This window comes from Squalius cephalus (assembly GCF_949319135.1).
Source record: "Squalius cephalus genome assembly, chromosome: 15".
Classification (NCBI taxonomy): Eukaryota; Metazoa; Chordata; class Actinopteri; order Cypriniformes; family Leuciscidae; genus Squalius; species Squalius cephalus.
Window position 1 is genome coordinate 24,414,069 of NC_137136.1, and position 24,590 is coordinate 24,438,658.

The 24,590-nt window shown below is 37.1% G+C and overlaps 3 protein-coding genes across 8 annotated transcripts in view; 2 read left to right on the top strand and 1 right to left on the bottom strand.

Annotated features, from left to right (window-relative positions):
- Window positions 1–285: 285 nt before the first annotated feature.
- ptpn2a (protein tyrosine phosphatase non-receptor type 2a) lies at window positions 286–9,593 on the bottom strand. Of its 3 annotated transcripts, none has more exons than XM_079895292.1 (9): window positions 9,299–9,593; window positions 8,212–8,302; window positions 7,674–7,774; window positions 5,381–5,479; window positions 3,683–3,820; window positions 3,378–3,587; window positions 3,068–3,241; window positions 2,205–2,389; window positions 286–1,392 (listed from the first exon to the last, which is right to left on the bottom strand). In XM_079895292.1, the coding sequence occupies exons 1-9, from the start codon at window positions 9,353–9,355 to the stop codon at window positions 1,200–1,202; spliced, it is 1,248 nt and encodes a 415-aa protein (XP_079751418.1). In that variant the 5' UTR covers window positions 9,356–9,593; the 3' UTR covers window positions 286–1,199. The 3 variants fall into 3 exon arrangements, with proteins under 3 accessions (XP_079751418.1, XP_079751420.1, XP_079751419.1); XM_079895294.1 differs by having other exon boundaries at window positions 5,381–5,510; window positions 6,785–7,774; window positions 9,299–9,558; XM_079895293.1 differs by lacking the exons at window positions 7,674–7,774; window positions 8,212–8,302; window positions 9,299–9,593 and adding an exon at window positions 7,347–7,478.
- A 2,523-nt stretch (window positions 9,594–12,116) lies between these two features.
- On the top strand, window positions 12,117–20,422 carry LOC307172829 (nucleoporin SEH1-like). Its single transcript, XM_079895498.1, has 8 exons — window positions 12,117–12,459; window positions 12,608–12,658; window positions 13,577–13,723; window positions 15,442–15,653; window positions 17,118–17,216; window positions 17,335–17,475; window positions 18,638–18,792; window positions 19,319–20,422. The coding sequence occupies exons 1-8, from the start codon at window positions 12,349–12,351 to the stop codon at window positions 19,462–19,464; spliced, it is 1,062 nt and encodes a 353-aa protein (XP_079751624.1). The 5' UTR covers window positions 12,117–12,348; the 3' UTR covers window positions 19,465–20,422.
- Window positions 20,423–20,986: 564 nt separating this feature from the next.
- cep192 (centrosomal protein 192) overlaps window positions 20,987–24,590 on the top strand; it is a 34,248-nt gene continuing 30,644 nt past the window's right edge. For all 4 annotated transcript variants that reach the window (XM_079895658.1, XM_079895659.1, XM_079895660.1 and 1 more), the window contains exons 1-2: window positions 20,987–21,187; window positions 21,999–22,213. In XM_079895658.1, the coding sequence (XP_079751784.1) occupies window positions 22,044–22,213 (170 nt within the window). In that variant the 5' untranslated portion in view covers window positions 20,987–21,187; window positions 21,999–22,043. The remainder of the gene's footprint in view (window positions 21,188–21,998; window positions 22,214–24,590) is intronic.

Sequence of the window (24,590 nt, forward strand, 5' to 3'; positions counted from 1 at the left end):
GTAAAGAGTTTACTATGTACATTTTGAAAGTGGAAACCAGACCACTTATTACATTTGGCTGAATCTACAGTCAGTTTATTACTAGAAGATCCTGAGATGTGAATGTACGGAAACTCACTGGGCTTTGACCTACTGAAACAAATGAGTCACCCTATGAATATCCATGCGCAAACTTGAAGACAGAAGCATTTAATAAACTGACTCAGTAAGACCGGTGGGGGTCTATTTTTGACAATTTTGACTTTTTTTCTCCGCAATTGCATGTTTAAATCTCACAATTTGAACTTTTTTTCTCAGAATTGTGAGATTTAAAGGGATAGTTCGCATAAAAATGAAAATTCTGTCGTCATTTACTCACCCTCAAGTTGTTTCAAACGTGTATGAATTTCTTTTTTCTGCTGAACACAAAAGAAGATATTTTGAACAATGTCGGTAACCAAACAGTTGATGGACCCCATTGACTTCCATAGTAGGGAAAAAAAAATACTATGGAAGTCAATGGGGTCCATCAACTGTTTGGTTACCGACATTGTTCAAAATATCTTCTTTTGTGTTCAGCAGAAAAAAGAAATTCATACAGGTTTGAAACAACTTGAGGGTGAGTAAATGACAGAATTTTCATGTTTGGGCGAACTATCCCTTTAAAGTTGCTATTTTGAGAAATCAAAATAATTCAGAGATATACACTAACAATTGTGACTTTTCTTGCAAATGCGAGATTAAATCTTGCAATTGGGACTTTTTTTCTCACAAAGTCAGAATTGCAAGATTTAAAGACACAAATTTGAGAAATAAACTTGGAATTGTGAGAAAAAAAGTCACAATTGTGAATCACAATTATCTTTTTTTTTTTTTTTTTTTGTGGCGGAAACAAGCTTCAATTCCATTTAACATTGTTCTGCAGATAAACTGAGACATAATACTGTACAGTGAAATTTGCTAGGCCTCGAGAATTTACCATGATGGAATTACAATAGCAGTTACAATGTAACTACATCGTTCTTTACACTGTGATAACCACGACACAAACATTCAGTAACTCATGTAGAATGTCCGGGGACTGAATGCTTGTAAACACAATCATTCTACATTTTGTCCCTTATCTAAAAACATCCAAGCACCTACTAATATGAGTACCATAATTTGGGTCCCTGGGCAAAATAAAAGACAAGAAGAGGAATCTGTGGGATAAAATTGCATTACTGGGAGAGAAAGGCCCAGCACATGCACAGTCCTAGTGCTAATGCGGCACCAGCACCGACATTTAGGAGGATTGGTCTCCAGAACTGCCAGTTCTCTTTCTTTTTCTCCGAATCGCTCAGTTTCAGCTTCATTTGCTGCACCTTCTGTGCAGTGCTGGCTATTCGCTCCTCACGGTTCCGCTTGCGTAGGCTGGAAGAAACAGCAACACACGCATGGTTGATTTCTTCATATTTCACTTCACAGGACAGGAACAGTTAAAAAGATGAGCAATTTTACTGATTCGAGATTAACTATATCATTTAATGTATGTCTTTGTTATCAAAATTCTAGGTTGTTTACTATCTGTGTAAATTATCATTTTAACCACTTTTGCAATACTGTTCAAAAGTTTGGGAGTAGGTATTATTTTTGAGAAGAAGCTCAACAAGGCTGCATTTTTAGTTGATCAAAAATACTGTAACGACAGTAATTATTACAATTTAAAAGAACTTTTTTTATTTCAATATTTGAAAATTTATTTTTGTAAATGGCAAAGCTGAATTTTCAGCATCATTACTCAAGTCTTCATTGTCACATGATCCTTCAGAAATCATTCTAATATGATGATTTGGTGCTCAAGAAACATTTATTATTATTATCAATGTTGGAAACGGTTGTGCTGCTTAATGTTTTTGTGGAAACTGTGATAAAAAAAAAATTCAGGATCGTTTGGTTAATAGAAAGTTCAAAAGAACAGCATTTATTGGAAAGAAATCTTTGGAAACAATGACAAAAGTCTTTACTGTCAACTTCACTGTCAAATAAAATCATAAAAAAAAAAAAAAAAGTTTTTCGGACCCCAAACTTTTGAGCGGTAATGTATGTTTTATATACAGCTCTTGATCAACTCTGTAATTCAGTCTAACACTGTTGTTACAATCACAGTTGATATAACTAGACTAGAACAACTCAGCTACCAGTTTACTAGATTAAAATGTTACATTTTTATTTATTCCTCTTACCCAAAAGTTTTTAACTCCGTAAGCCGCTCTTCCTTTGGCGACTGTATCCGGTCTTGTTCTCTTCCTGGATCTTGTGGCTCCGTACAAGAGTCAGACTGTCCGTTGTGTTTCTCTGAACTACAGATGGGGCTTTGAGACGACGAAACTAAATGAGCTTCTGGCTCCTGCCATTCTTCATGACGCTTCTGCTTTCAGTGATAAAGGTTCAGAGTTAGATACAGTAGGTCACACCACAAGAATATTTGATATGAACTAATAACGCAAAAAAAGTTTGGGATTTTTCATGTTTTTGAAAGAAGTCTCTTCAAGCTACAGCTCACCAAGGCTGTATTTGTTTGATCAAAAATACCGTAAAAATAGTGATATTGCAAAATATTGTTACAATTAATATAACTGAATTTTCAGCATCATCACTCAGTGTCACATGATCCTTCAGAAATCCTTCTAATATGCTGATTTGCTGCTCAAGAAACATTTATTTTTATTATCAATGTTGAAAACAGTTATGCTAATTAATATTATTGTGGAAACTGTGAATTATTTTTCAGTATTCTTTGATGAATATAAATTTAAAAAGAATGAAAGTATTAATATCTTTAAAAAAATAATAAACGTACTGCCCCCAAACCTTTAATGGCAGTGTATTTTTAGGAATAGCATTATATAATATGAGTAACCAAACAGTTGATTGGCCCCATTGACTTGCATAGTATGGAGAAAATAAAAAATACTATAGAAGTCAATAGGGTTTAGACCAACTTGAGGGTTGAGTAAATGATAACAGAATTGTCATTTTTGGGTAAACTATCCCTTTAATACTGTGCATTGTAAATCAAATATCACATGTAATAATGCAATCGCACCGTGCTTGATACTTGTTGAGTAGACTCTTTCAGGATGCTCTTTGCTCCCTCTATGACTGCCATGTATGAAAACCGAAGCTGATCTGGGGTTTGGATAAGACCCATTCGATACTCTCTCATATCTAACAAAACCTTTTGTATGTCCACAGACAAAGGGTCTTTCCTCTTGTCCATCTACAAAGAGGAAAGGACATTGAAAAGTCAGTTCCACACACGTCATATATTATACCTGATAACAGCTGCTTGAGAAATGATTACAGTCTCTGTGAAACCTTTAGAATTATTAACTATTGTGTAACTGCAGTCTTACCAAGACGAGGCAGGTGTCAACCAATGAGAAGGTCCCAGACCGCCCTATTCCTGCACTGCAGTGGACCACAGCGGGGCCGTTCTCCGGCCCCAATGAGCCAGACTCTCGAACCTTGAAAAGGAAATTGAGGAATGATGCTGGGGACTCTGGTACACCAAAATCAGGCCACGACGAGTAATGAAAATGGTAGATATCTCTGGTTTCTCCTGTCTAAACATATGGGACAAAATTGAAACAACATTTATTTTTCATGTCTTGTTCAGAGAAGCATTCAACGACGTGATCATTTGACATTGCGTTCACACCTTGCTGTTTCGAAGTTCTAAAATTCTTATCGTGTAATTGGGTTTGACCTCCTCGGACTCCAGAGTCACCATAAACCCAGTGTCACTGAAATCCATGTCTCGCTCCTCCTTTGACGGCCAGTACTGCGCACACTTCTCCTGTTCAGCGTCAACAAAAACAGCAAAACAACACAAGCCGGATGTTTCTATAATTTTTTTTGACATTTTTTTACAGCTTATGTGTTGAATGCATTACTATATATCAACATACTACCAGATTTCACAACAATTATTTAACCCTTGTGTTATGTTGGAATTCTGTGCACTCCCCTTATGGTTCGGGTCAAATTGACCCTAATTGGATTCAATACAATTCCTCAAAAATCACACTATGAAAAACAACAAAGATTCAGGTACAAACTGTAAACTTTTAATATCAACATTTGTCAAATATTCCAAAAAATATATCTGAATATATGATTTAATGAAAATGTTTTTTAACCATTTTTTAAAACTGTTTTGTTTTGGCAAAATTTGAATATACATTATATTTATTTATATTTGCATATACATTTTTTTTTACTTTTTTTTTTTTTGCTTAGAACATCATAACTGAACAATTAATCAATTAATCTGAGCTCATTTTTCCTGCTGTCTATGTCGAAGTCTCAAGATATTTCAGATATCTTGAATATATAAATGAGAGCTTATTTTACTATCTGTGTCTGTCAAAGATTTTCATTTGTAATTTGAAATTAATTCTGAACACCATGATTTAGCTTTTTCAAGTGTGTTTGGGTTAGAGCACTTTTAGATACACTTTAGAACTGGAGTTGATGCCCTGACATACATAAAAGAAATGTTTTTATTTTGTGTCTGTACAGTTGCTTTTGAATAGCTGCCTATGATGGTCAAATTGACCTGCGAACATCACAAACGTAATAGTAATTTTGTTTGTATATGTTAAAAAAAAAAAAAAACACCAGCATGTTGAAACTTTGCATGCATGTTCATGATGATAAATGTGAAAAAGTCACAAAATATCAAGAAAAAAAAAAAGGTTTAATATTATTTCAGGTAGCTTGAAAAAATAAATGATAGGTAATTTTTACTATCTGTGGCTGACAAAATATTTTTCTGTATTGAAATAAGTGTGGAAAACCTAATTTTTTAGCTTCATAAGGTAGTAAAAAAAAAAATAACAAAATATAACCAAGAAATGTTATTATTTTGGGTCCGTACAGTTGCCTTAGAGCGTTAAAATATGCGGGTCAAATTGACCCGCGAACATCACGAAAGTAACAGTAATTTTGTTTGTATATGTCAAAAAACACCAGCATGTTGAAACTTTGCATGCATGTTCATGATGATAAATGAGAAAAAGTCACAAAATATCAAGAAAAAAAACATAGGTTAACCAGTATTTCCAACAACTACAAAATCTAAACGGGTCAAATTGACCTGCAACATAACACAAGGGTTAAAATAACAACGATTTACTCTACTGTTCAGAAGTTCAAAACAAATGGAACTACTGTATTACTGAACAATGATAAAGAATCAGAACATTTTCAAACTATTTTTATTTGTGGTATTTTGAAGTGCTCTCAATAACAATATTGCGCATATCCATTATCGTGATATACTGTGTTACCGTTTACATGTTACATGTCTATAACAAAGCAAGGCAAATAACAAACATCAGATGTGTTCACTCACCGAGCCTTTTTCTATAACTCTGTTAAGCATAATAATTGCTTTGCAACGTTGTTCCCAAATCATTAGCCAAAAGTGACCACAAGTGTTCCTCAGGGGACCCTGCAGAAAGAGAAAAGTATCTGCAATTGACCTTTCGCCGGCCCCTCCCCCAAAACGGCCATTGTCCAATCACACATCATAGCAACCGTTACTATGTGAGCAGGTCCGACAAACATTAGCAAGACGGTGAAGCGTGCGCCCATGGCGTTTGTAAATCGGACACTACATACCCCGAGAGATTGTCTGGAGGAGTTGTGTTCTTTCCATTCCCAAAGCCGAAAACACAACGTGAGCGGTGCCTACAATGGATAAAACAGTGTGGACGGCCACACTCCCAGTTAAATGTGTTGAACATTACGAAGCATAAATACGTCTGCTGGCTGTGGTATCGATGGCTACTTAAAGGTTTTTTTGTTTTGTTTTTCTGATCTGAAAAACGATCCTATCTGTAACTCAAAAAACATAATATTGTCTGAACCGCGAGTTTTATGATCCGTTGCCCCACTAATAAATATTATGGTCTCAACCGCGATTTTTGTGATCTGTTGTCCCCCTAATAAATAAGTTATTATGGTAACGTTAAGTGCATTATGAAAGACAATCAATGAAAGTTATTTAGATGCAAATTAAGGCTATGTCTGGTTAAACAGTTATTGTGTGATTTCGTTTATTGTGCTTTGTCAACTTGAAGCATGAATTTGAGAAAGAAAATCATTTTTGGAAGAAAATGCACCACATACTTTTGTCAATTTTATAACGTTAGGCCTAAGTTATAGCTAAAATATTGTAAAAGCTTTCAGTTCACTGCCTAATTGTAGTTGAAAAGTCAAATTAAGCTTGATTAAAGATATAGTGACTGATCAAATAAACTACAGCATCGGGAATATAACTCCCATGTGTTTTGCAGCATTTAAAATTTTAGTCATAGTGTTATGCGAAAAAACGCACATAAGAAATTATTGCTGACAGCACTTTTATTTTCAGAGACAGTTTTTTCTTTCACACAAAAACACAACAGTAAGTGTCTTACAATGCTTTTAAACACTTGTTTCCTTGTTCTTTGTCATAATCACAAATGATGTGTATGAACACCGGTAACGTTAAGCATTAGCCTCGATAGAGACGTAGATAGTAGTCGTGTCTCCTTCATTGCGTATTTTTATATTATAATATATCCCTCCACTGAATACTGTAACCCTTTTTGCCTCAATCTGGAGGATATCGCGGAGGTATTGCTCCAAAAACACGCACGGGTATACCTTTTTCCGTCATGGCAATCTGTCGCGCTGATCGTGTTTGACCATTTGTTTGTCGGACGTAGCAACAGTAACTAAGGGGGGCGGGGCTCGGCGAAAGGTCAATTACATTACTGAATATGCTAACTATTTCAACAAGCTGGCCAATGCAAAAGAAATGGAAACAATCTATGAGGCATCCTTCTTTGTTCTACAAAAGGCTGTAAAAGCTGTTAACTCTTTCCCGGCCAGCATTTTTTTTAAAAAAGTTGCCAGCCACCGCCAGCATTTTTGATCATTTTCACAAAAGTTTCATGTCCCCCAGAATATTTAGTTGTATGAATATCTGAAAATGCAATTTATCAAAAGAAAGAACAGAGCCTCTGCTTTAAAAAAAAAAAGAGTTTTATTCTAGCTTAATGCATTTGTTTTTTATCAACACTCACATATGGGTAAGTTTAATAAAAAGCGACATTTTGAGCAAAAAGCTGAGAAAAAAAAAAAGGTTTTGTCAAAAACTACATCCAGATCGGATTCATAACGATGATCAAAACGTAATCGAGTCCATCAACACCCTAAAAGCTTCACAGTCCTGTAGCTCATCCCGGGTCAACATTTCATTAGGTAAAGTTAGGCAGTTTTGATATGCCGTTTAATGTTGATGATGTTATTTTACACATGCATATGCTTACATATGCTATGGCTTGTTTCTGCATCTTCTTCGCATGTGTTTTGATCAGGAGATTCTGTACTCTTTCAGAAGATGTGCAATAGCGCCCCTACCGTATAACAGTGAAAACACGGAAAGCCTGAAAATTCCGTCAGTGGCTGGGAAAGAGTTAAAAAGGTAGGTTTCAAGATGCTAAACTTTAGAAATTCTATAAATACAGGGGGAATGTGTAAATTAAACTTGTTCGTTTACAACAACCGCATGTAAATGTGTATTTAGGTCACATAACACATCAATGCAAGTTAGCAAAATGCAAACAGTGGACTTACTTTTTCCATTACTGTCATACCTGTGTCAATATGTACCTTCTCTGGGCCTCGTCCACGGTAATTAAGCTTGCATTTATGTAGTCATTCTCTGAACTTTCTAATCTCACCCGACTGTGATCATCTTAACACAAAATGCAGGTTATTAAGCCAGAGTCAAAACAAACATGTTAGCATACATTTGTGTGAAATTCAACGTAAGCTTACAGAAAAGAAAAGCTTTTATTTTAATTCTGACTTACTCGTCATTTACTCGCTCTCATGTAATACAAATCTACATGGCTGTCTCTCCTCAATGGAACCACAAAAGGTCACAATTTATTTTCACTGCATTTTTCTTTCATACATAATGAAAGTAAATTATTCTGATTAACATCCCCTTTTGTAGTTCACATACAGAAAAGTCATAGAGATTTGGAACAACATGACGCTGAGTAAATTAATCCCCCCCCCCCTTCCCCCTCCTTCCCCCTCCTTCCCCCTCTCTGAACTATCCATTTAAGAGCAAGGTTACAAAATGAGTGAAACATTGCTAAAATGGTTTACATGGAAGAAACTTACAGGGACTGACGTCTCTATATCTATTCCTATTGCGATTTTCTGGGAACTTTGCCACTTTGCAGGCGCAGTCCTGAGACTGGTTACGGATTTCCTAGAAAGAGATTACAAAATAACAAACATGATTGTGAGAACCCTAAGAGCCATCCCTTAAAAAAAAAAAAAAAAAAAAAAAAAAAGATTATTCACTTATTAAATATTTAAAGCTTTTCTAACAAATGGCAAAAAGAGTGGGGAGTGTTTTTAAAATTGAAATAAAGAACATAAAAAGATAATAATATATCCATCACATAAGGGGGGGTTGGGCATGACTATCTGGCTGAGTTTTATAGAGAACTGACAGCTTCGGTTCTTCAGTTCTTGGGAAGTGCTCGTCAGTTCTCAGAAACCATATCAGTGCATGGTTGCGTCTCAAAACCTCACGAGCTCCCTAATCTGACAGCATATTTAGGCATCATACACGCTCGCAGGGGGGGTTTGAAGGACACACAATTACATGTCATTTATTGTGCTAGGGCTGGGAACTCCTGTGGTACCTAAAAAATACAGCTCGAGGCAGTGGTCTGAAAACGCTGTCTAGGTAAACAGCTCACTAGGTGTTGAGACACAGCCCACGTGTTCACAGGAAGCACCTAGTGAGCTGCTCTAATGTACCGCTCTGTGACACGAGCACTCATGCACTTCGCATTGCTGCCAGTCTAGTTGTTTTGACATATTGTAATTCGCAGTATGGTTTACTACAATAATACGCTGCCTACTCATTTTGCTTAATGACAAGAATGAAAAATATATAACCCAATTTAACTCAATATTCTTGTATAACCATAAACACTCGTGTACAGGTTTACCGAGCTGAAATGATTCACAGAAGAAGATTATTTCACCGTATTTCTCGGTATTACGCGCATGCGCAGTAACGCAAAGCTGAATTACCCATTCGTTCTCACGGGCTAAGTACTTGTCTAGGACTATTAGATAAACATTGCAAATCTACCAGGGCAAAATACTGCAGGTGTCCCAAGCGTTCATCCAAAGAGCGACTCATATTTAACCTAAAAAATAAAAATAAAAATAAAACAGTACGACTTACATTATAAAGGTTTTGCCACTGTCCAGTTGAATCGATGTTCTCAAACTCCTGATCCATTTTTTTCGGGGTTATTCAAACGGAAAATGGTTCAATCAAATGTCGTCTGAGATCAAACGAGGGGTCACTATTCCATTGTTAGAAATTGTCATGATCCCGTGAAAACGGCAAGAGGAACGGTGCAGTACGATGTTAACCCTCATCAAAGAGGATAAAATTACTAGCACTTTCAGCACCCCCATCGGCTACTTCCGTGTGCCAGTCGAGAGGAAAGCGAGAAATGGCGCCCTCTGTCTGCAAGAGTCGTCATGGCAACCTTGATTACTTCCAGGTAGTAGTGGAGATTCATTCCAATGACTCGAATCTTTTGAATCACTTCACTTATAAGATTCATTCACTCGCTCTTCTTCAGGACAGGTGACAAATCGTGCTGAATTCGGAACCGCGTAGCTAGGCTACTACTCTGCCATAGAATAAAGAATAATAAAAGTATTTGGTAGATTGTCACGAAATTTATTTTGTCTGCAAATAACGTTTCTCCTCAAATGCCTCAGCAGCTCATTTTTTCCCACCACTCACATTCACTTTGAGTGTGGTTTATCAAGCAACAGAAAAGGGACAATATTAACAGACTAAATACATAGCTTCAATAATATATTTCGTGCTTAAAAAAAAAAAAAAAAAAAAAAAAATCAACTAAATTGAAATTTCACTCCGAGCCTCGTTCAACTCAAAACACCGACCTAATAAATTCATAAGAGCAGAGGGCTGAATTCGGAATAAGTTAACACTAATCTTACTTTTTATGTCACATTTATCTCTATAAGCCTGGAATATGTTATATTATGAATTCAGCGAATCAGTGGAAGTGACCGACAATTTAAAGATTCGTTCAATTAGCGATGCCGATTCGTTCACAAATAATACTTCCAGGAAAAATCAATGAAAAGAGTTCTAGGCCTATAGGGTCTTTTTTAAATATATTTTATTTATAGTGATCATCTATTTTGTTGTATTTTGGTCCCATACGGGACATTTAGGCCTATATAACATAATATATTATATTGAGAAATGTAATTTATCAAAACGTTTAACTGGAATTACAATTAAGAAAGGATTGAAGGTGGCCACATTAGCAAAATGTCGGTAAAAACCCTTACGAAACCATGTTTTTGTTAGTTTTATTGTTTTTATAGTATATGTGTAGCTAACCATTTTGGCGGATTGATTACCAACCGCAGTTTTACTACAAATAGGCCTACCATGGTTATGGTTTGTTATGGCTAATTTTCGTCAGGGAAGGCCTATGTCCATTGGTGTAGATGTATGATTCACAACTCGTTTCACGTTTCAAACAGGCTTTAATGTGATTAATAAGGTAAACGTGGACGTAGTTTATGTTCACGTGCTCCAGGAGACCAGCTGCTTCTAATAAATGGCTAATAAGATAATGCTTTTATCCCCCTCACACCTTATCGTGCATTGTACAACACAATCCCCAGTCATAGGCGATTGGATAGTCTGGCTGTCTGTTTGGTAGTGCTTGTTTGTAAAGACCATATCCATCTCAAATGGCTGCATTCATCTTTATGGGTTCATCTACTTCTAAAACTCACTTAAACATGAGAGGAAATATTTTAACTACCTCTGTGATTTTGATGTCTTTGTTTTTTTTGGGTAAGTCTATTTCAATTCTAGCCTGATATGTAGGCTATTTTAACGCTTTGTTCAAATCAAAGATGAATGGATTGAAATGCTTATTTCCATACAGCATTTTAAAAATCATACCAGTGTGACATTAGTTCTTCATTAGGCTATGTATAATGTGTATTGGATTGCATTTTGAAAATATTAATGTATTTGATATCACGTGTGCAAACTACAAACCGATTTGTGCCATTATAACTTAAGGAACTCGCAGTAAAAATTCTGCCTTAACTTAAGTGCAGTCAACTTGGATGTTTAAGTAATTTCAACTTAAGTTACATTAAACTGACTTAGAGTTGTATAACTTCTAAAAACGTTTAAATTGTAGTACACCATTAAAAGTAGTCTTTTTCTTGCAGGACAAACACTTGAGTGCTTTCGGTGTGATCTTGGATTCTGGGATCTGTGTTACACTACAAAGACAAACTGCAGTGAGGATGAGTTGTGTTATGTGGGAACTGGTAAAGCAGGTAAATGATGCCAGTGTTCAGTTTTTGCGGTATCCTATTGACAAACCAGTCTCCCTTTGTTACTCTGCCTATCTTTCCCTTTGTTTTTGTTTTTCAGCTTCTGTCCTGGATATAAAGGTGATGGGTTGTCTTCCCGTGGAGGCATGCAACATGACAACCTATGTAGAGTTTCTTGCCAATAAGACCTTGTACACCATGAAGACCACGTGTTGTGATGAAGACTTCTGCAACTCTGCCTCTGTAGTTCAGTTGTCTCTCGCTCCTCTCTTGCTCACTGTCCTTCTCATTGCCCAGATGATGGGTGTGTTTTGATGAGGGTTTTCAACTTCCAAATTCTGGTTGTAATAAGGGATCGAAGGCTTTTCATGTTTACACTTGTTCACATAGGCACTATTACTGTTCATTTTGTGTTGAATGATTTGAAACAGCTGCCTTCATGCCAGAGCACGTTTGGATAGTCTTTTCTAGTCAGTTCTTTTTGTGTTCATCAAAAAAGAGGAAAGATTACAGAATATTTATAAATGCATGTTTTCTTAACACAATTTTTGCGGTTTTACTGTTAAATAAATGCAAAAGTCTAACATTCATCATGGTTTCCTGTCTTGTTGTACGGTCATGACCACGTCCAATAGAGGGCGCTATTTGATTAAAATGTTAAATTGCCTTGACTGCGCATGCTCAGATTAGAGCTGATCTTCACGTCATCCTCTTAAATATTTAAACTCATCTTTTTTTATAAAGATCTTAGAGCGCATGCTTCCCATGTCAAACGTGATTGGACTGGTTGCAACCTTGCGTTCAAAAAGTGGGGAAGTGCACTAGTGTGTGTGTGTTTACCTCCCGCGTGCCAGGAAGAATCGAGCAGATAATAAAAGTATGTTTGTCGCGCGCAGCATCGCAGCCGATCACAAAGATCTGATCCACGATGTTTCATATGATTTTCACGGCCGGAGAATGGCGACGTGTTCCAGCGACCAAAGCATTAAGGTAAAGGATTTCTCACACCATGGCCTGCTGAAGTTGGTTTACAATGTAACATAATATGTGGTTAACAAGCATGCAATGTAAATAAGACCTGAATCTGACTAGAAGTGTGCCATTTATTTATTTTTTTCCTTTCTTTCTTTTCTCCTAGGTGTGGGATAAGGGGGATAGTGGAGAATGGAACTGCACAGCCAGCTGGAAAGTAGGTCTCACTTTAAAGTGGTTCTCAACCAAGGGTCCAGGGCCCACTAGGGGGCCCAAGGATGAAGTATTCAAATTAGTTAATTATATGAAAATACTCAATTCTAAAACTTTTGATTGGACTCATTTTCCCCATACACTTCCTCATTTAAAGAGGACCTATTGTGCCTATTTCAAAGTCTTGGTTTGTTTTTGGGGTCTACTAGAATAGGTTCTCATGCTTGAATGTTCGAAAATGCATTCTTTTTCACATTTTACATTGTTGCAGCTCTCTTCCCAGCCTGTCTTTAACCCTCTTAGTTCCTGTCTCCATGAAATTTCTCTGAAGGCTAGCCTCCTCGCGTAGCCATTAGCCAGACTGATGGCAGAAGGTCTGGACTCCATCGCAGCTTTCATTGCCCAAGGACTGCCCAGAGGCCATTTGACTGACATGTAAAGCAACCAGTCAGAGTTTTAGTTTTGCGTCATGTTTAGTAGTGTGAAGATGTCCCTACAACAACAGACTGGTGTGTAAAACTCTTGGGCGTATTATAAAGAGTCTATGTTGCGACCTTCACGTACTTTTGAAAATCCAGCGTTTAGTTGATCCTGATAAGCGCTCGTTGTAAACACGACGGCGTTCTTCTTCCATGAGGGGGGTTGGCGTCACGGCTTTTTTGTTTCCAGGCGGACTGTTAAAGAATGTGACATGCGTTAAGGAAAACAAGCAGCTTTTGCAATAATTACAACTGAAATATATAAAATGGTGGTGTCCTAGAAATATGGTGGGGCCTTTGGTTCAAACAGGTTGAGAACCACTGCCATAAGATCATCCCAGAATACTTATTCAGCATCATGAATATTTGTATACTTTCAGTATTGGTTGTTGTTGGGGTGCATTGGGTTTTGGGCTGTAATTTGACAAACTGTTGTTTTGTAGACTCACAGTGGCTCAGTTTGGCGAGTGACCTGGGCCCATCCAGAGTTTGGACAGGTGTTGGCATCCTGCTCCTTTGACCGTACTGCCATAGTGTGGGAGGAGATTGTTGGAGAGTCCAATGACAAACAACGAGGGCAAAGCCACTGGGTAAATGAGATTCGAATGGGCATTTGCCTTAAATTAGTTGATTCTGCCAAGTTTTTTTAATGAATATGTTGGAATTGATTGGGGTTAATGTGTAGTTGCAGAAGGAGGCTTTAACTTCAATAAGAGTTGCAATGGCATACTACCATACTCTTCTGTGTCTAGTGCAGTAAATTAAATGGATATATATATATTAGAGGTGGGCATAGATTAATTTTTTTTAATCTAGATTAATCTAGATTAATTTTGAAATTAATCTAGATTAATCTAGATTAAAATGGCTCATTTGAATTCTGCCGAAGGCATTCAGAATATGTGTGCTACCCAAATAATGACTATAAAAGTAAGTCTTTGAGAACGGGTTTCTCAAGCCAGGTGGCGCATAATAGACCAGGGGCTCATCTCCTGTTTCCAAAATGCATCACAAACTGCTTGAGAAAGCTGTTCTACTCATAGACTGTAAAAGGTTACTACTGTACTGTTACCGTCCGTAGGCAACATTAGGTAGGCCTATGTTATTATCAACTACTATAGGCTATCAATTAGGGATGGGCGATATGGCCTAAAATCCATATTGTGATATACATTGCAGCCTCTTGCGATAACGATATTATAATAAAACCATTTCAGAACAGGTTACACAGACCCTGCTAAACAACTGCTAAATGTTTTTGTTTTTTTGAAAGGGTGTATGTAGTTTTGAGAACATATATTGTGCAAAACTGTAAGTATACAACATAATTTTGCAGATAAATAAAATTTAAGTACACTAGCTGCAGAGACTTAAGTAGGTCTAATGTTTATTATGGCTTGGAGCTTATGAAACCCCAAATTTAAAATTAGAATATTGTCTAACCGATGTCTTTTCAGTTAAAAAGAAACAACAACGATTCTTAAAATCGGGCGCTTTTAATAAAAAGAGATTATGTGCTACACCACTCACTAAGATATATTGGGAATAATACGCGCGCGCTGGTATTCAGTGATATGTTTCGTTTTGAATTTGAGGTGGTAGAACGGATTAGTCGTGTGTTAACTTACCGAACTGTTACACCACACAGTCTACGTCGGACGGCTTAAATCCGAACCAAGTCCAAATAATGGATGTTCCACCGATCTTTTACACCAGCTTTCACTTTCAGCCGTGTTTACTTAAGATGACGACGAATATGATGCGTTCCAGCCGGGTGTTCCTCGCGGCCGCGGGTAGATTGCGTCATCATAGCTTGTGTAGCTTGAGCCAGCTCCCAACCCAGCGCGTTAACGCCGATAACGGCCCACCACTAATATATATATATATATATATATTTCTTTTTTCTTCAGTATACTGCCAAACATAAGCACCACCTTTTATCAAAGAGCCATTTTTAACTTGAATGTGCGAGGCTTCCCGTGTCAGTTATTTTAGCTGTACAAAAACAGTCTGTTGGGCTGCTTGATATTGCAATGTGGTATTTATCATATTTTAATTGATCATAATCTTAAACAGGTTTGTAGTGCAAATAGTTTTACAGTTTACTGCATTTTGCTCTAGTTATCTTTACCTATTGTGGCTAATAAATGAGCAGTCTCGTACATTCTCATGAAGTAGTTTACTTCCATGTTGCAAAATAAGGTGGAAACATGGCACAGAATCAGTTATTCTATTCCGAACATGGCTTGTTTATAACTTTAGGACTCTGAAATTGTCAGCATTAATGTCTCCCCCGTTCTCACATCAGATCAAGAGAACCACACTTGTGGACAGTCGGACATCTGTGACCGACGTGAAGTTTGCCCCGAAGCACATGGGCTTGATGCTGACCACATGTTCTGCTGACGGGGTGGTGCGAATCTACGAGGCCCCTGACGTGATGAACCTGAGCCAGTGGTCCCTGCAGCACGAGATCTCGTCCAAACTCTCCTGCTCCTGCATCTCGTGGAACCCTTCCAGGTGAGAGCGCACTGATGATGGATAAACATAACTACAACATTCTCACAGTCGTGTGTGTCACACAGTCAGGAGATTCAGAGTTCTCATTTGTTTCTTATCACGTTTAAAAGCATTTGTATGAATAAGAGCGTGATCATATAATGTAACGCTAGCCAAAGGATGATGGGAAAAAAATAGATGTTGTGCTACATATTAACATGTTAAACTGAAAATCTTTTTATGCGTTGACACGTTAATTTTGTCAGCCCTATTATTATTATTATTATTATTATTATTATTATTATTATTATTATTATTATTACTCTTTGAGCTACAATAGAAATGTATTTCTGTCATAATTTTAAGTTAAACTGAACTTTTATTTTGGCGAGTTTTTGTGAAAACCTTGTATTTGATATGACGATTCCTCCATTGAAATGCTTGCGAAGTGACTCCGAGCAGCTCTGCAGGTGAAGTTCAAGTGTTCATGTCCTCATATAGTGAGACGGAAGACACTATAAACACTGCAAGTGTCACACATGCTTGAGTAGCGCGTATAAGCTTAACCAGCGGCAGTCATGAACACAGACTTCATATTTCAATAGCAGTCTTTATGCAGTCTAATATTCTCAGACAGAAGTCCATATCACTATTCAATTAAGTGTACAGCCTACTTTTGACTTATCACCCCAAATGATGTGACATTCTGTGATAAATTCCATTTTTATGACTGGATTCTGTCCATGTTTTCTGCATCATCAAAATCATAGGGCCCTATTTATAGATGTGCACATTTTGTAACTTAATGTATCCTGAATCTGAAAGTCTCAGTCTATTTCAATGAGACTTTATCTTTCACAAAAGGGTGAAACCTCTGTCTCTCATTAGATCTGTGACTGCAAATATCACATATGTTCTACATGCTTGTCAACAGTATCATCAAACTAAGATGTTTGACTAAATTTCAAACAAGATTCTTTTGGTTTTCAAGACCTCTCAGGACACTTTGAGACTGTATTGTCCTAGCAAACTGAATCAATAAATGCACATGCTTGATTACTTAAAGCAGGGTTTCTCAAACTCGGTCCTGCACAGTTTAGCTCCAACCCTGATCAAACACACCTAGCTGTGAGTGTTTAGTGATCCTGAAGACATTGATTAGCTTGCTCAGGTGTGTTTGATCAGTGTTGGAGCTAAACTGTGCAGGACAGTGGCCCTCCAGGACCGAGTTTGAGAAACCCTGACTTAAAGGTTCACCCAAAAATGAAAATTGTCGTCATTTACTCGCCCTCAAGTTGCTCTAAACCTTTATGAAATTCTTTCTTCTGCTGAACATAAAATATATTTTGAAGAATGTCAGTTACCAAACAGTTGGGGCCCCCATTGACATTCATTGTATTTTTTTTATTTTTTTTTGGTGTGTGTCAATGTTCATTTGGGGTGAACTAACCATTTTAAGAAAATATTTTTATTTTGTCTTTACAGTTCTCGAGCTCACGCCCCTATGATTGCAGTGGGGAGTGATGACAGCAATGCGACATATGGTGGCAAGGTTCAGATATACGAGTATAATGAAGTTACAAGGTTTGCCTTCAAATCATTTTATCCTTTTATATCCTAGTTCACACTTATCCAGCAAAAACTCACATCCCCACAGTTTAAATATTTTAAGTTTTTATTTATCTTTTTTTAATGGTTGCAGGAAATATGCCAAAGCGGAGACACTGATGACAGTTACAGATGCGGTTCATGATATTGCATTTGCTCCAAATCTGGGCCGGTCTTTCCATGTCCTTGCTATTGCCACCAAAGACGTTCGCATCTTCAAACTGGTTCCACTTCGGTGAGAGAAATGAAGCCGAATGAGTATTACAGTAGAATGGGAAATATATCTTGTGTAATGATGGCATGAGCTTTTCTTTATTATTTAAGCCCTGTACATCACTGCATCTATATGATAATTCTAGAACCGCCTTTCAGCCATCTCCAATATTAGCATATGATTGTCACTCTTCACCCCCAGTGGTCTTAAAGCAACCGTTACCCTCAGCTTTTTCACCATTGTAAAATCAGTGATTTCCATGAATTTATGAATGTATCCACACTAAACAAATGGCTTCCCGATATGTCTGAAGGAGAAACAGTAGGTTTTCTTGGGGTTGTTCAGGGTTTGTTGTTGCTGTGATCACATCACATCAGAGATGTCGCTGCAAGAGGGAGGGGAAGTTATTTTGATTGAAGATTACTGGGGCACATGAATTTTAAGAAGTGCGCGGATAAATAATTTATAATGAATACTGCAATATTCCATAAAAATAAGATTTGTCCATTTTGATTTCACAGTGACTTAACCTTTCAGAAATGTTGAATGTTTTAGTGGAAAAATACTGGTAATGCCGACCTCACATTCATAGTTTTGATTAGAATGCATCACATTGCATACGATCTAGTCACAGAAGTTCAAATATATTAATGCATCTGAAGCTTAAGTCGAATCAGAAATGCACGCATATGGTCAGAACCCCACGCAGCTCCTGTACTATTCATTGAAAATGATGGAATTTTGGTGTGTTGCTTGTTTGTTGGAGATCGTGGAAAGGCGACTTTACACATCTATTTATTTTAGCATTGCAGTCCTGATGTTTAGTTTAAAAAAGTTTAAAAAAACCTCCATTCAGAGTTGTTTGGATACAAAATATTTTAGTTGAATGCCAATAGACCTTATTCAGAGCAGCGCCATGACAGGTATGAAAGCAAAGCTGTGAGGGATAGACTTGCCTATTTTCAATGGCATTTTTTTTTTTGCCTACTGAATTTCTCTGAAAGATAAGCAGCGTTTCGTCAGCTGAACAGTCCAAAAACACATTGAATAACAGTACAACCCACTGAAGAGATGTCTATCCCTCACTGCCTCGCTTTCATTCATGTTAAAAATCAAAGGCGGCGCTGCTGTGAATAAGGTCTATAGATTTACCACAATTTGCATGCCTCTTTTTGACTAACAGAAAGGACAGCTCTTCATCAGCGCCTACTAAATTCGAGGTGCAGGTGCTGGCCCAGTTTGACAGTCATAACTCTCAGGTGTGGCGCGTCAGTTGGAACATCACCAGTACGATTCTGGCCTCTTCCGGTGATGATGGCTGTGTGAGACTCTGGAAAGGTGAGTGTTTGCAAGAATTTACAATCGCAATGATCATATATGCAACTACTAGAATATTAAAGTCAGCATTTAAAGGGCAGGACTTGATTTTGTCCATCAGGAATTAATTGGAGGGTTTTGGTTTGTAATTTCTGTGATCTCATGTAAGGCCCTGTTTACAGGTGTTTTAATACGTCTCTTTTGTCCGATTACATTTTAGACCCCGTTTACACCTGTATTTACTAGCGTCGTCTACTTGTGATCCGATCAATCAAAACGAATCTTAATACCAGATGTAAACGGGGCCTAAGTGACATGTTGTCTCCCCCTCGTGCCAGTAAACGCGTCATCAGAGAGGAGATGTTGCTGCAAGAGGGAGAAGTTAATTTGATTAAAGCTTTCTGGGGCACATTAAAAAAAAAAAAAAAAGTGCACAGATACATTTATAATTACTGCAGTATTGCATATTAAGAATTTTCCATTTTGATTTCATGGTGAATGTTTTAATTTGTTGTAATTTGCCTTTTTCTTTTTCACATTTCACCAGCAAACTACATGGACAATTGGAAATGCACAGGTATTCTGAAGGGAGATGGCAGTCCAGTATATGGGTCATCTGGTCAGCCTGGTGCTCTGAGTGCCGTCCTGGGCTCTTCTGCACAGAGTGCTTTAAACGGGGCCACTGGACGATAGATGTCTTACTACAGGACCACACTGAGGAAATCTGGAGCTGAGCACTCCTATGATACGGGACTTCACACTGAGACAAACTGATTGTGCTTGCTGGACATGCGACAAGACTGGCACTTAACATGGGTCCATTATTTTGAACTGCCTTGAAGGAATGATTTTTTTTTAAGGTTACTTTTCTTTCTATGTGTAGTATTATGTTTTACTCTGATCTGAATGAATTCTGTGAAAAAAATCATGGCTTTCAGAATTGTTGTATTGTCATCTTTGAATGGATGCTAATGCCTTGATCACAAAAGGGACTTTCTTACTATATAGGACTCTACATTTTGTTTCTATTCTATTTTGTCACATTGTCGACATGAAAAAATGTGCTGGCATTATAACACTGCCAAAATTGTCTAATTGTCTTCACTCTTTTGTGTTATAGAACGAGAATAATAAAGGTCATAGCCGCTGGTATATAGAAAGCATGCATACATCTTTGAGCTTATGTCATTAGAATCCTGCATGTCTACAAATATCTATACAGATACTTGTCATAATCTGTTTTGGACAGTTGTATTATGATGCAAATGATTTAGTATTTTCTGTGTTTCATGGCCAAACATTTCTGTAAAGAAAGATGCATACATAAATATAATAAGAGAATAAAAATACACTTAAAAACAAATATAGAAAATAATAAATGAAGGAAAAAAGTAAAAAAAAAATCAGGATTAATTTTAATTTAAAAAATATTTTTTTGGAGGTTATTTGTTCCTTTATTTTCTTAAAATCACATTTATGTATTTATTTAAATTAAAAGGGCATGTATTAAATACCTTTTTTTTTTATAGATAAACAGAAAAAAAAATGATTAGGCCTTAAAATACTAAATCTAATAATATGGATCATGTAATTACTGACATTAAAATGTTTTATATTTTAATTGATCAAAATAAATATTTTCTACAACTCTAATTTTGTTATATGGTGTATGATGTGCAGATATATTGTCCTGTATTCGGGAATTTTATTTATGGCCTTATATGACAGTATGTATTTCCAGTCTAAATATCAGGTTATTTAAATATGCCGTTTGGTGAATTACAATGACCGTGTTTAGTAAGCAACTGTCATGTTAGGGTCCCACACAGTTGCTGTCTCAGCTGTTCTGTGGATCTGCTCTGGAGATTCATTTCACGATCTCGTTCGTGCTAGTTTATAAGAAACGACATTTTAAATGAATAAATACTTATTAATAAAAAATAAAAAAATCAGGCTTTTAATTGTTTGATTGTAAGATCTAAACAACCAATTGTAGTCCTTATGCATTCAGAAATGATCTGCTGTACTATCATTACTAAACGTAAAGTATACATTTAACAGCACTATTTACAACATATGTATTAAAAATGTTTGAAACAAACAGCTTCTTCATTCAAAACACCAACAAGTTGATTGACAGATGATTACGCCACTCTTTGAACTCAGTCAGGCAGGATTCTCCAATGAAAATCGCGGTTATGTCGAAGCCCCGCCCATGCAAAGAGAAACTAGAGGCGGGATTCTCTCGTAATGGCTTCACTTCATCTTTATACTTCGACAAACTCTTCTCAGAAAGCGGAGAGGTCGCTATAAAGGCAACGTTTCTTCTTGTTATGCGGATTATTGGTGCTGTATTTGTATAAAGTAGTCGAATTAACTTCCTTTATAAGGCACAAGTGCCGCTTTTCTCCTCATGGTAAGTTCTCATCGAAACAGTTTCTTCTCAGCTGTTGCAAATCTTTTCCAGTGTTGTTGTCACGGTATAACGTTAGTTTTCCGCCAACGACTGGTCGAAGAAAGTAAACTTGAGCCCGAAGAAAACGACGTTTCTGTTTAAATGACATTTTAAGTGTCACTTTTTTTGCCTTTGTTTAACTGTTTAAGTTATACGGTTGAAGTGTTTGTATCATGGCCTTTACAGTTATTCTCAACTGCACGGTGTTTATTTGAGTTAAACAGCCCTTTATCCTTATTCATGTAGTTTTTTAGTCCGTCCACCCGCAAATACTGTTATTCTGCCTTTAAAAACTTACAACAGCGTTTGATGTGCAGTTAAAGTAGTTGGTTATTGAACTGATAAAGGTAACGTTAACTTAGTCTGATGACTAACGTTACAAACGTCACATGAATGAAGCCAATTCTGGAGTAACTTATATGGAAAGAGACAGTCAAGTTTACGATGTTGCTAAATTATTAATTTATAGTTATTTAGTTGAATCTGTGCTTTGTCATTTTCCAGTAACGATAAAGGGCTAAAATGCAACATAAGCTAGCTGCCATATCAACAGATGTCAGCTCTATCTGTGTAGCTAACAATATGAGTCACAAAACACCCTATTATGTGTGACACTGTGTAAGAGACATAACATCCTCCAAGCTTGTCTTTAGTTGGCAGTCTACATGTCCAGTAAACAAACAGGCACAGTATGACAATAATGTCATTTAGCACTGGTTCCCTATGGGAACTCACGAGTTCACTCTGCATGCATGCACTTCTTGTTTTGCAGTCACTCCTCATGTGCTGAAGCCCTGTGCCAGTGAGCCACACAGACATGGAGAACTTCCAAAACATTGAGGATGAGCCATTTCCCAGCTTCCTTTCTAACGCCTCGCTGGGCAGTACTGGCCGCTCCACTCTCGGCAACGTGACACTGGGCTCCACACTCGGGATGCCCATGGCAGCCTCTACCGTGGCTAAAATTAGACCTCCAGTAGACAACAGGTGGGAAACTTCTGCATTTAATCTCACAAATATTGTGACCGTGTATCTGTCCTAACTTGGTGAGAATGTTGACTTCCTTAGTTTCCTGTTTGGTAAACAGTGTTAATTTTTTTTTTTTTTTGAGTGATTACCTGCATTGGTATTGTAAAATCACCAGACCGGCCATCTTTGTTTAGTTTTAAACAAACTAAAATCTAAAATTGCGATATGGCTTTGTGCGCTTATCAAATCGTAAGAGGCTACGATTTAAAGTCGGCATGAAACTGAAGTTGCGATTGTTTTTTTTCTTCTCTGTCGTGATTCGTGACACATCAATTTGTATCCGAAACAGTGACTCGGAAAAAAACAAAACAGGGCTTGACTTTGTCCATCGGGAATTGATTGGATGGTGGTTGTTTGCCATTGCTGTGACCTCATGTGAGTGACGGGTTGTCCCGCCCTCGTGCCAGTAAACGCATCATTTAGAGAAGTTATTTTGATTAAAGGTTACACATTCATTTTTTTATTATGATGTGCATCATGAATAAATTTTTTGAGAAATACTCCAATGTTTTATTACAAAATAAAAATCTGAATTGTCAATTTTCTATTTCATGGTGATTAAGTATATAGGCCTAGTTTCTTGTTCTGTGTATTTCAAAGCAACGTGCGGCACGGTAAATGTGCAAGACAGTCCCAAGTCTGATAAATGCCAAAGCGCAGTGCCCTTAACGCACACTAAATCCTCTAAAGGCCCGTTCACGTCAAGAAAGATAACTATTAGTGTCCACATCAATGCACAATATTGTTCTGTTCTGTTTATTCTAATTGCATCCTGAAGTTTTGCTATTTTTAGGCAGGATGGGTTCTGATTGGCAACGTTTTTATCGTTCATCAACAATATTGTTTCTGTGTCATTATAATTGTGGAGTGAACTCCGCTATTCTTTTATAGGGAATGTGAAGGTACGTCGTGCAGTGTTGCATTATGGGACGTGGGCGCCATGTTTACAGGCACGATCTCTGTTTACCTTTTCGCCGGCCGTTGCTATGACATTTAATAGTGGGTGTGTTTGGCTAAAACAAGGTAAAATTGAAGAAGAATGGAAGAAATGGAGAAGTTGAAAGAAAAAGAGAAGGGAACCTATCGGGAGAAACTAAATGCCACTGCCAAAAAACGTTATTAGGACAAACTGTCTGCGATAAACAACGTTGATCCATATGATTTAGCAGCTCAAGACTGGATTACGGATCCAGACGCACTACCTCCGCTCACAAATCTGGACATCGTTAATTACCTTGTTTTTGGTTTGAGTGCGTACAATTTGCAGGAGTTTAAGAGCTATAAATCCCTTTAAAATAGATTGATGTATCTTTGCATCTTTGCCCATCCCAGTTTATGTGTACTTAATGAGTCTTTGTGGATGCAATCAGTACAGAAACCGATAAAAGTCACTTAATGTATTTATTAAGCAGTTATATAAAACCTTGATTCACAAACATTTTTAAAAAGGCATGTAAAAAGATGTACAGAATATCAAAGCAAATTGTTAATTGAAAACAAAATAAATATAATTTATTTGATTCATGCAATGTGGCCTGGCTTTATCGTCTGCTAACATGAACCACAAATTCGACATCATTCATCAACTATCCTACAAGTCATCAAGGAATATACAATACACAACCTCTTGCTTTGTACAACTTTTAACAAACCAGTTGATTTAGCAATCACTGCACAAGACTTGGACACATGTTTGTAAGAGCACAGCAGACTGTGACAACTTTGTCCAAGAAAACCACAGTCTCACCCTCACATGGCAGAACCATATTTATGGGAATTTAAGAAGACAGTATTTTGTATTTGTTTATTAAAATTCAAATTTTTCCGGCGTCTTCTCGTCAGCTCATCCACCTTCTTGTTGTTTTTTCCAGGACCCATAATGCAACACGGCGTGACGTCACCTTCACATTCCCTATATTTTGAATGATTTTTAGAGCTATATCTTTATCATTATAGTTATCGTCCTTGGTGTGAACGGGCATTAAAGGGGACCTTTATCCCCATTTTACAAGATGTAATATAAACCTCAGGTGCCCCAGAATGTGTTTGTGAAGATTCAGCTCAGAATAGCCCACAGATCATTTATTATGCCATGTTGTAAATGCCTATTTTTGAATGGAAGGGAAAACATGCTGTTTTCGTGCATGTATCTTTAAATGCAAATGAGCTGCTGCTCCCTTTTCAGAAGAGGGCGGATCCTTTACAGCTCGTGCATCGGATACTCTGCCAAAAACTAAAACATCTGTTTGGTTTTGCTTATCTCTATCACTAGCTGCATTTACATGGACCCTTATAATCGGATTGACGGCTCAATCAGACTAAAAAACCTTCACGT